The 11,505-nt window shown below is 41.7% G+C and overlaps 1 protein-coding gene across 4 annotated transcripts in view; it reads right to left on the bottom strand.

Annotated features, from left to right (window-relative positions):
- The window catches only part of DGKI (diacylglycerol kinase iota), a 198,815-nt gene that overhangs the window by 3,677 nt on the left and 183,633 nt on the right, over window positions 1-11,505 (bottom strand). For all 4 annotated transcript variants that reach the window (XM_079305072.1, XM_079305073.1, XM_079305075.1 and 1 more), the window contains exons 30-32: window positions 10,531-10,651; window positions 2,716-2,752; window positions 752-851 (exon numbers count right to left, since the gene is read on the bottom strand). In XM_079305072.1, coding sequence (XP_079161198.1) covers window positions 752-851; window positions 2,716-2,752; window positions 10,531-10,651 — 258 coding nt within the window. The remainder of the gene's footprint in view (window positions 1-751; window positions 852-2,715; window positions 2,753-10,530; window positions 10,652-11,505) is intronic.

Below are 11,505 nucleotides of genomic sequence, written 5' to 3'. Positions count from 1 at the left end.
TGTCATCTGAACAGGAGATCATAGAATTATGGATGATCTCTCTTCTTATTACAGGCTATGTCATAGAGACCAAGTAGGTAGGAATTGGTTTTCAATTGCTTCTGACTGTGGAGTCCAGAGAACCAACTCGCTCTCAGCTGCTGACCACAGGGTGCATGTGCTCAGAAACTCCAGAGAGGCAGCTTCTGGACCATGTTCCTAAGCAATCAGATTGTTGCAATGAGAGAATATTCCTTGGATTTAATTTTTCCTAGATTTCTTTCTCAGTCAAGCTTACACCAAGAGAGTGCTGTGGTTAGTGTCATATAAGTGAGCATAGGGGCAAGGAAGGGCAAAAGAAAATAGTTAACCATCCTCACAAAGCAAGCCAGCCACAATAATCATGCCTCACAGATGCTATGTGATCAGAAACCAAAGCTCTTGCAGGTGGTCCTTGCACACAGGCCTCTCTTTTGACCACACAGGAGGAGGATACTGCTGTCTCATTCACATTGAGATGTCTCATTTTCACCCCATGCACTGAATAGTTTGAGGCCAGGCTCTTGCTATGGTGACAACGACTTGTGTTGGGAACAGAACTGAAGTCTCTTGTACTTGTTTAAATCAATACAGTTTTCTCTATAAAAATAGATTCCTTAAAAGAAGCTGTCCTCGGCACACACAAGGAAGCCTCAGTCATGCAAACAGCAGGGATGGATGCTGATCAGCCTCATTCCGTTGAGTTTGTAAGTGTTTGATGGAGCTGGATTACCTTGGAGTCTGTCTTTCTCAGAGAGGCTCCCGCATCCACCAGGAGCTGGCAGACGGCACGGTGGCGCTGGCAGGCTGCCTTATGTAATGCTGTCTCACCCCTAGACCAAAGTACAGAAATCAGCAGTGAGACACATCACACCAATGTACATTTACGAAGCATGACGTGCAGAGGATAGACACAGAAGGATGCTGCATTTCTGCGAGGTTCGCTCTTGCTGGCAGAGGTAGACTTGTGCACTCTCTCTCCCTTAGCATCTACATCCTTTGACTCAGTAGGAAAGCCTGCAATGCACAAATAGCAGATGAAGAACTTCTGAGGGATGAACAAGAAACATGCACAGATTTTACTTACTCAGAGGACTGAATGTCACAATCCCATCCAACCACCAGCACTGTTAGCTGCTGCAAAGGTAAGCTAGCCACCTTCTTATTTCACGGCAGGCAAAACAGCAACAGGGTTTGTTTCTTCCTGCAATTTCTTTCCTTAATCTCATTCTTGGAGTCATCCTAGAAAAATCCTACCCATCAAAGCTATGACTAGTGCACTTGCTGCCCCAGTTCTGATACTGTGCTCTCTTGGACATACGAAAGCAAGACCTCTCATGTGTTTTCCACCACTGGACTGCTAAGCTACTGGGGAAGACTAAACACATGTTTTTCAGAAGAGAAGACTGTGTAGTGGGAGCACATTTGTTGAAAATTTTCTCTCTGGCTGAAGCTAAGTCTGATAGGATTCTGAAACTGACTTATTCTTTAATGAGAGTAGAGAAATCTATCTAGATTTGCCTAGGAAGAAGAGGAAAGTATGCTTTGAGTGGGTTGAAAAGGAGTCCTTAATACCAGTACCCAACAAGCAGGGACATTACATAACCTATGAAATAACAAATGACAAGAAATACATGTAGCAGGACAAATCTTGCACCTACCTACACAGAGTGCTTAAAAGAACCTCAGCCCTCATCCATGACAGGGGAAGTTGAAATATTATGAGGTAATCTTGCAATAAATTGCTGTATGAGAACTAGTATCAGAATTGGATAGAATCAGAATTGGATACTATCTTATCTCCCCTTGAGGACCAAAAGACAAATTTATACTGCCAGTTACAGCTTGAACCTTTCCAAGAGTTAGAGGTAATGGAACCTCTATAAATGGAACCTCTATAAATGGAACCTCTATAAAGGGAAGCCCTCGTAGCTATGCCCACTGACACTACACTATTGGATGAAAAGAACCTGCGGACTTCACTGATGCACCTTGTGCTAAAGGTGTTCTTGTTAGCAGAGGAGGGCACTGTGGGATGAGAAATGGTAGGCTTGATCCCTATCAGAAAGACTGCTTTTGTTTTGCCTGTATTACACATATTTTCCAGGGCTATTCATGCTTTCCTTACCTACTTTTGTGAAACTTCGGTTATACAAGGTGTAAAAAAATTGAGAATTGGAAAGGAAAGTAATTTTCTTGGGTAGGGTTGTGGGGTTTTTTATATAAGAACAGAGGCAATTGATGTTTTAACTACTTGATGGAAACCTTCAACTGCACAACTCCTGGCCACTTGGGAGAGCTAAGGCAGAGCACCCTGGATGAATCAAGAAGGGACTGAAAAAAAAGGTGTAGAGCAAGAAAATTAATTTCCTGACTTTTGGAATTTACTCTTCAGGTTGGTCTCTTAGTAGCTGGAGGCCAGAAACATAAAAATACAAGCAGGGCTTCTATTTCTCTAGAAAGATTAAGGAAGCATGGGAAGCAATAGAAAGTCCTCTGCAAATCCAATAAATATTTTTTGAGGCAAGAAAGCCACATATGAGTGTGATGTGTGGTTTTTAGGGGGCCTTCTGTTTGTTTTTGAAGAGGTATGCCACTTTATAAGCTTTTTCCTATTTAACAGTTTGCACTTGAAAACCAAGAGGAGTCTGCTAGTTTAACACACATAACATGAAGGACAGAGTAGTTTGCACTTACGTTTCACTGTCTGTCATGTCCAGCAATTCAGATGGACCTGCAAAAGATAATTAGGTATGTCATATAGCATTTGCCTGCAAGACTAAAAAAATGTATCTATCAGGAGAAGATTCCCAGTAAAAAATATATAAAAGAAGACAAGTGAAAGCTTAACCTCTACAAATACAGAAAACTTCAATATAATATTTGCTTGTATGAGCCCTTGTACTAATAAAATTCTGAATGCACAGTCACTGCTGGAGTATCAGCAACAGGGAGTAGCAGTCTCTAAATTACACTGGGAATGAATATTCATGGAGTTTATTTTCTCACTCTTCACCTTGTTCAATTAAGTGGTTCACATAAGTACAGTACATTGAAAATGCTGATATGCTGGAAATCCTGATATATTGCAAGTTAACATCTATTGTTGGTACTAGAGGGAAAATGTCATTAGGAAGTTGAAATTAGCCAAATTCCATCCTGAATGACATCCCTGTGCTACTCCATTTAATAGCATTATACAAAATGTAGATCAGGTTGGAATATTCCCAGCAGTCTTTATATTGATATGCAAATCCTGTACTCTACTGGTTAGCTGTGATCAGGAAAGTAAGATGAAGAAAAACAGAAAAGATTTTTGCTAAGTGGGAAAAAATACATTTATGTTAATGTCCTTTTGTCCTTGATAATCACTACAGGCAGATATTTATAGCAGCAAACTCTGTCACTGGAATTACAGTGAAATGGAAATTACAGTGATATAAAAAGGCTAGGATCTGGGAATCACTTTAAAAAAACAACTTTTCCTTTGCAGTCTGTCATATTACTCTTCTCTCCATTGCTCTGGAGTGCAGTGTTAGATGGCATAGGCCAGTTAGCAAGGGGAACAGGGAAACTTTACAAGACTTTTCCTTCCTGTGCATGAATATTTCGTTCCAGCACACTGCGACTTTGAAATTCAAGAGTCCTCAAGAGCTTACAGAAAATCTCACCTGAAGCTGAGGAATTTCTCACTACTTGTTCACAAAGGCCTACACACAACCTCTCTACACTCCTTTTATTCTGACTGTGTGTCAAAATACATCAGAGCAGCCTGTCTTTACCTCACTGCTTTTACAATGTACACATGGAGTATTGTAGGAGGCTCCTGGAGCTGCAGGCACCTCCTTCACTGCATCTTTGGTCATCATGAAAAAGGATGGTGCTTAGTCCTCAGTGCACAGGGCGTTGTGTACCACTGCATACTTATCATGACAGTTCTCCAAACTGAGTAGCCTCTTTCAATTATTTAATGCACCCTGACTCTACTGCCACACATCCTCATCTCTGCCCTTGGCAGTTGTGTGTTTACTCCTTCCTATCAAAAAGAATTGGTCACTATCCCTGAGCTCCTATGATCATGAAGAAGGATAAAGGGGGATAAGCAGAGTCTCTTGTTGGGAGGAAAAAAAGATAATGCCTGAGAAACTAAAAAGACAATTAATGAACAACATGTAGTAAGAAGAAAAGGAGTCCTTTATACTTCCTAGGAGAAAATCATGTTCTCTCAAAAGTAAAGGTAATTCCCTAGCTTCCTGCAATACTACATCCCAGTGATAGCTAAGCAGGAATGGCTTGCAGTGTGTTAGAGAAGACACTGCCACCTATTATTTCTGCTCATAGTTGAAGCAAGAAAGGTTGTGTTGCCAAGGTGGAACAGGGGGACAAGTCTGGCTTTATGGGACATAGAGGTACTTGCCCAGGTAAGTGGAAGAAGCTGTTAAAAGGTAAGTAAAGGCAGTAAAACAGAGAGGAGTTAGAAGAATATGACCTGAGAGGGAGAAGAAAGCTGAGGCAGAGTGGGTCTAGAGAGAAGCCAAGGGTAAAGGAAAACTGGTGTGGAGCACCAGAAGTAGCAGGGCTAGGACAGAGGACAGTGTTGAGGACCATGAGAACAGTCTGTGAGTACACACCTGAGGAGATGACAGGTACACCCCATCCGAGTGCAAAGGATGCTCTCCTGGACACTGTCCCAAATTAAGCATTTCGTGGGAGAGCCCTGACCCCATCTGAGATGCACATAGGGGCCAGATACTGGGGTTAATAATTAGCTGCATGTGGATGCTCAGTCAAAATTCTATCATTAGGATTTTCCCAGGCTGAGAGCTTTCTCAGTCCCAGCTCGGGTTTTTTTCCAGCCTTGAAGCTTTCTCCAAGGTTAACATAAAAAGAGAAACGATTACAACAAAAGATAAACACCTGCTGAATGTGTGAGAGATGTCACAAGGGGTGTTAACTTTCTTTGCACCAATGAAACCAAGTCTTTCCTCACTTGCACGATGTAGAAAATAAAAAGTGTGGTGATCTCTTTAATAAAGGGCTTTTTGGTTTTTTGCTTCTCTTCTGCATGAAGGAAGTCCTGTTGTGCTCTTTCACCGCTCCACAGCCCCATACAGCAACAGCTGCACAATGCGGTACCAGGATTCTTTAATTTCATTCTCTCTGGCCTATCTCTGAAGCTGGAATGTCCCAAGTCACAGCCTGAGCAGTGCCCTTCTTTATTTTATTTTCACTTCTGCTTCTCTTAAACCATCTCACACCCTCCTCCTAATTCCCTTTCCCCTCTTTTTTGGACCTCATTTTTATATCAGTCTCCCTGGCGCTGCCAACCGACCATTCCAAATCCCTCTCTGCCCAGGACAAAAGCTGCACAGATGTGGGAAGGGCTGGCACTGGGAAAGCTAACGGCACTGTCATCCTGACCCAGCAGGGAGGCGGCGGTTTCACTCTGGGACAAGGGCAGAGAAAGAAAAGGGGACCAAGGCACAGAGAGAAAGAGGACAAAATAACCCAATAGAAATCCGGAAGGGAAATGCATGAGTGAGATTTCTATCAAGGAAAACAGCAGGGGGGGAAATAAAAACAAAAGATAGAAATGTGTGGAGATGTGGAGGAAGGAAAAAAAAAGAGAGAGAAAGGGAAAAAGAGACTGGGGGGCTGAAGAATGGCAGGATGGGGATGGGGGACAGGGTGGGGGGAGAAATTCGCATGAAAAGAGCTGAAAAGCATGAAGCACTGAGGGGAAGCCCAGCTGAGATCACTCTGTTTCCTCAGTATTGCCCATAGACTGTCTGTGTGGAATTACTAACTTTCTTCTTCTCTCCTTTTGCCCTCTTTCTCTCCATCAAAGCCCTTCTCCAGTTTCTCAGAAGGCAAAGCAGCCTGAGCTGGGTGTGGGAGGAGGGAAGGCAAGGAGATGCTCAAATCCAACCGCTCCTTTGCTAAGCTCACTACAACAACAACAAAAAAAAAGATTTTAAGTGCCCGTATTTCAGAGGCATTTCCAAAATATACAGCACCACACATTCTTGAAAGGCTTCTGAGCCCACAGCATAGCCTTTCCTAATGGATGTGGTTACAGCTAACCACAGGAGACCCAAAGATATTAACCCTGCCAGTCCCATGACCTGTTAGTCCTTCATAGAACGGGGAAGAAGGGTGCTTAGTCTAAGCAGTAATGCCATTATCGACATTTCTGGATGATTATCTGTCAAAACCCTCTTTGTTTAATAACCTGAGGTTTTTATCTGGGGGGCAAAACTGGATGTGGATCTCCACCTTCAAAGTAGGAATATTTTTTAGACAAAAGTAAACTGGAAATTCAGAACTATTTCTAGCCTTTCCTTAACTCCACACTCTTTTTTTTATCTGATGTGAAAATTAACAGTGTTTTTTTCAGCTAGCATCTTTTAGCTCAGAACTTCCACTGCAATATAGAGACTAGTCAGGTTATGGGAGCATTCCTTCCTATGTGTTTGTCAGCCATGTTGCCCAAAAATCTGGTAAACTTGAAATTAAAATAGACTATGTTATACCTTGTGCCTTCTAGAAAAACTAAACTGTTTACTGCTTAGGCCCCTCACAAATGACCACTACCTTGAAATATTCCACAAATCTAGACATACAAACTCACTCTTACTCAGTGCTGCTTTCTGATGACTATTCAAACTTCGTCCCTGACACACATCTCTATCACCACAAAATTTGTTTTCTCAAAGCCTTCTAAGGAACTTCTGAATCTGGTCAGGATGGAAATCCAGATTCACTGATCGCTCTCAACACTGGACTTTGCAGTGCTAAGATTAATGAAAGCATCATCTTTTTTTAGGGGGATGCTAAAGCATCAGGGGATGCTTTCTAGTGAAGCAAGGACATTGAGGTTTGAGGACACAGAAATGTTTAGGATGGGATGCCCTACATACTGTTTGTTGCATCAGAAGGTATCACCACAGACTCCTAAGGCAACTGTAAACATCTTCCCTCTCTTCTGTTTAAAATTAAAATACCCTAGATGAACTATAAAATTCTTGCTTGTTTTTTGAATGTCTAGAGAAAATAAGGACAAGGCAAATGGAATTATTTGTACCATGTTTATAAATTATACATTTTTCACAGTAGCCAGATAAATACTCCAATCTAAGTTTGATATCAAATATAGGGGATTCAGGAAGCCCTTTATCCAACAGAGGTTCTTAAGCTTTCCTTGATTCTGCTTGTGTTAAGCAAGTATACAGTTAATTCTTCTCTAATGTGCATGCAATAGGATGTGATGCAATTGCTCACTGCAGCATTAAAAGGCTGTGGTTCTCACACCTACTTTGGCCATCAGTTTCTAGCTAAGCATTTCTTACTTCAGCTACAGACAAGTTTTTAAAACTGACCCTTCTACTAAAAGCAAAAGCCTCCTGATTTAGGTGGGCAATCTTGAACAAGTTATAGGTCTGTGTATCTGCCTTTCCTGCACAGGGAATGGAGGCAAACTGTTTTATTGGAACAGCAGCCAGCACAACTTCTCCCACAGCAGCAGCAAGCAGCTGTTGTCCTGATGCCTTCTACCTTGGTGCTTCAGCTGCTATTCCAGGCTTGTGCTGGGCTACTGTGAATTATCTGGCAGTACTGCACAGCAGTGCTCCTGTGTGACTCATCTCTCCTGTTTCTAATTAGGATAGGTTATTTTCCTCCTCTTAACATCAGAAACCATTCTGATCATGATCACAGAATATCCTTTCATATAAATATGTCCTGCATGTTTGCAGAAAGCCATCTCCACAAACTACAGCTTTAGCAACACTACACTGTTCTCCTTCCTTTGTAATTCCAGTTCTATGGGTGCCAGTGCTGTATTGTGTTGGATTCACCCCACTGTTTTTCATACTAGACAGTTAAAGTTCCTGGAGCAGTGAAGTTTTTCTTCCTTTGTTGTTGTTATATTCAGAAGATATTCAGAAGATTTTCCCTGTGTGGTTAATAACACACTTCCTGTGCTATGTGCTTGAGGGCATTTTACAGTGGTACTGTTATTATCATTCACTATCCTCAGCCATGTATGGGAAACAGACAAACTCCAGAGGAAGTGTGACTGGGCAGAGGTAATTGCCAGAACAGAAGGAAGACTAATATATATGAAATTTTTATGGGTGGATATCGGCAGAAACAAGAACCTCCACACAGGGAAACCTTAGATATTAGTAGCATTGGATCAGGTCATATACAGTAATTATTGCTGAGAAGATGTCAAATGCCAGAGGACACAAAGAAAAACAAGTACATGATTACATTTGTGGCTGAGAAGTGCCCAGAGTAGAAATGAGTTTCATTAATTGCTTAGGGGGAGAGGAGAGGCAGCTTCTATTAGATCGTGCATTGTCCCATGCACTCCATGATCCCCAGAGAGCATTAAACAAACAGTGCATTTGGAGAAGCCCTGAGGACATGTCTGGAAAGCTGCAAAAGCTTCCTGCCATCCTTGGAGATAAAGAAGGGAGAGAGGAACTGAGCTGACATTTGCTCAACCCTCTGATTTGTATTTGTCTAACAGTTCTTAATCCCTCACACTTCTCTATTTACTTCAAAAATTCCCATGAATTCCCTGCTTACATTTTTATCAGTTTAAATTATCTCACTACCCCTTCAACAAAAGAACATTATCTGGGTCAGACTGTGACTAAGTTAAAGTAGATGCATCTAATAAAAATCCTAGAGAAGCATCTATGACAGTGAATTGGCACAGGTCATGTGCAGTGTGAAAAGAGACCGGGGTAAGAAAATAAAGCAAAATTATTCTTGTCTTCAGAATTCAGTGGCACATATGTGCACTGTGACTAATGAGATAATCCAGAGCACTTAAATAGGAGGTAGAGTTAGCACTGGTAAGGCTTGCTAGAACTGCTGAGAAAACCAGCCATTATTTGGATCATAAGCACAACTGCACTGACCTATCCATGTGTAGGTATCTATATGTAAAGGAGTGAAAGAACAACTCAGCCCCTTTCAGTCAGATTTTTGGGGCACGGCTCAGTTGCCCACACACAGATATTTTGTGTCATTTGATATACCTAAGGGCAAGCCTTGGGATGCATTTGCAATGACAGAGATGCTTGCTTGGGCTTTGGCTGTCAGTGCAGGTCAAGCCTCCTCTGGGCCTTGTGCATTATCTTGTAGAACCAAGCAAATGTCCTGGATATCCAAGGGCAAATGACATTAGTCATTTATGTATATCTAAATTAATAAAGTACACAGGTAACTGTTGCCTAAATAACTTTCTGGGCTCCAGTGATTACCTCAACTAAGATTTCCTTTGAGTTAGTCATGCTAAAAGTCTGCTGCTATTAAGGATGCCCCCTCCACTTCCATCTGCCACCAAAAGTGCTTCTGTCATACCAGGGCAAATGAGCTCAGTCACAGATTGCTGCTGACAGTACAGAAACTTGGACCTATAAAATACCTGACACCTGTATGTTAACACCTAGTTTAGGAGTCAAGCTTGAAGAGATGCAATGTTCCTTCTTCCTTTCTTAGGAGTTGTGCATTTTTCTTCTCTCTCTGTACAATTTGTGCAGTATCTTGGAACATTAGCTAACACTTGTTCTAATTGCCAGGGACAGTCTCTATGTTCACACTAACATTACTGCTGAAATAATGCAGCTGATTTTGACATTCAGAAGCTGAAATAGCCATTAATATTTTGAAATGTGGTGAGACAAGAGTTACCACTAGAAAACTTTTCCTACAATGAAGGAGGTTGATAAGTGTGACTTCAACTCTATGTGCAGAGTAGTGACTGTATTACTGTGCCACTCTCCAGCAGTAAAGGAACAAGGTTACAGTGGCTCAACAGGCAGAAGCTCCTAAATGTGACTACCTCAGACACAAAAAATTGCTGGATAGCCTGCAGTCTCTGCTACTGACAAAAATAAGTGTGAAAAGGAAAAAAGGGCAATGACAGGATCACAGTCTATGAGTACAAAATGGAGACCGTAAGTTTTTGCTACTGGGTGGTCTTGAATCTAACAGGCATAATCTACAAAGGTTGGAATGGATGCTAGGTGAATTCATCTAGAAAAAATTAAGCAGCTTCTTGACCAGTGTGTTACTAAATGCTGAAATAATAGCAATGATTGTATCGGCTCTTTGTCACAAACATTTGTAAATGTTTGAATGGAGATTAGATGCTTTCTGTAAGATATACTCTAATTGAAAAACAGTTCAGAGGATTCCTGTGGCAGAGGTTTTAACTAGAGCTTCATATTGCTTCTTCACAGCCCCCACAGCTGATGCAAATGTGAAAACACCATCCTCCTCAAAAGCCATTCTAATTCTTTTCACACTTATTCTGATGCCATCACTCTCATTGCTACCCCATTCCCAGCCTCCTGCTCACACATGCTGCAGGGGGACACTTCACTGAGGGGCACCACAGGTGAGCGAGGCCACTTCCAGCAGCCCAGTGTGGTTTTGCCTGACTGACACTTGGTTGAAGTACAGCTCTCCGTGCATTTGCCCACTGGGACTCACCATGCTCCAGGATGTATTTCACAATCTCACCGTTCCCAGTCTTAGCAGCATGGTGCAACAAGGAGCAGTGATCAGGTCCTTGGATTAACAAATTGGCTCCTTTTTTACAACATTCTATGAACTGGAAGGAAAAAAAAGAAGGGAGAGAAAAATTAATATACAGAAGGATAAGATGGGAGGAGCAGAAAAATATGTCAGTAAATTCTTTACTGGTTCTCATTGTAAGTCAGTACCAAAATACAATAGAATAAAATAAAGCATTAATTTAAAGCCAGCATTTAGGCCCTGATATAAAACATCTGAAACCAGAAGTATTGACAATTATATGGGTTAAGGAAAACAGTCTGTATTTCCTAAACAATGAGACATTGCTACTCCACTGGTGATGATTTACTGCTTGCTAGGAATGCTTGCAAAGAACATCTGGCAACACTGCTGGGATATATAAAATACATGTACTTGACAGAAAATTCTGGCTTCTTTGCTGAAGACTCAATCTTTTCCTCAGCACAGGAGTCAAAGATTTTCTGACTAAATGAGAAAATTCCAACACAAAATTCCACAAGGAGGTGAGGTGACTGTCATGGACCTCCTTTCTCACAGTTCCTCCTGTTCAAGGCTGGCTGAGGAGGAAGCACTGGGGTAAGAATGAGAGGGGAGAAGCAACCAGGCAGGTCTCAGAAATGCTGCAAACTTTGCGGGGGAGGGGGTGGGATTTGCAATGCAGATCACTGAAGGAAAAGGAAAGAATTAATTTATGATGCAGTACATCTGAAGAAGCACAGGAAGTTTCCCCCTCAAAGCCAGCTCAGGCAAAAGGTTTTTGAGAAGTGTAAAGGAGAAATATTTTTATGACTGCTTTAAGGACTGCTTATTAGATGCTGCAGCCACAAGTGCTGAGGCAGTGGTATAGAAGAGGTGCCTGCAGGCAAAAAGTTGGTCTACAGCACTGCCATTTTTACAAATGGCTCTAAG

The sequence above is a fragment of the Erithacus rubecula genome (genome assembly GCF_903797595.1).
Source record: "Erithacus rubecula genome assembly, chromosome: 4".
NCBI lineage: Eukaryota > Metazoa > Chordata > Aves > Passeriformes > Muscicapidae > Erithacus > Erithacus rubecula.
The sequence above is the reverse complement of the archived record's forward strand: the minus strand, read 5'-3'. Positions and strand labels throughout refer to the sequence as shown.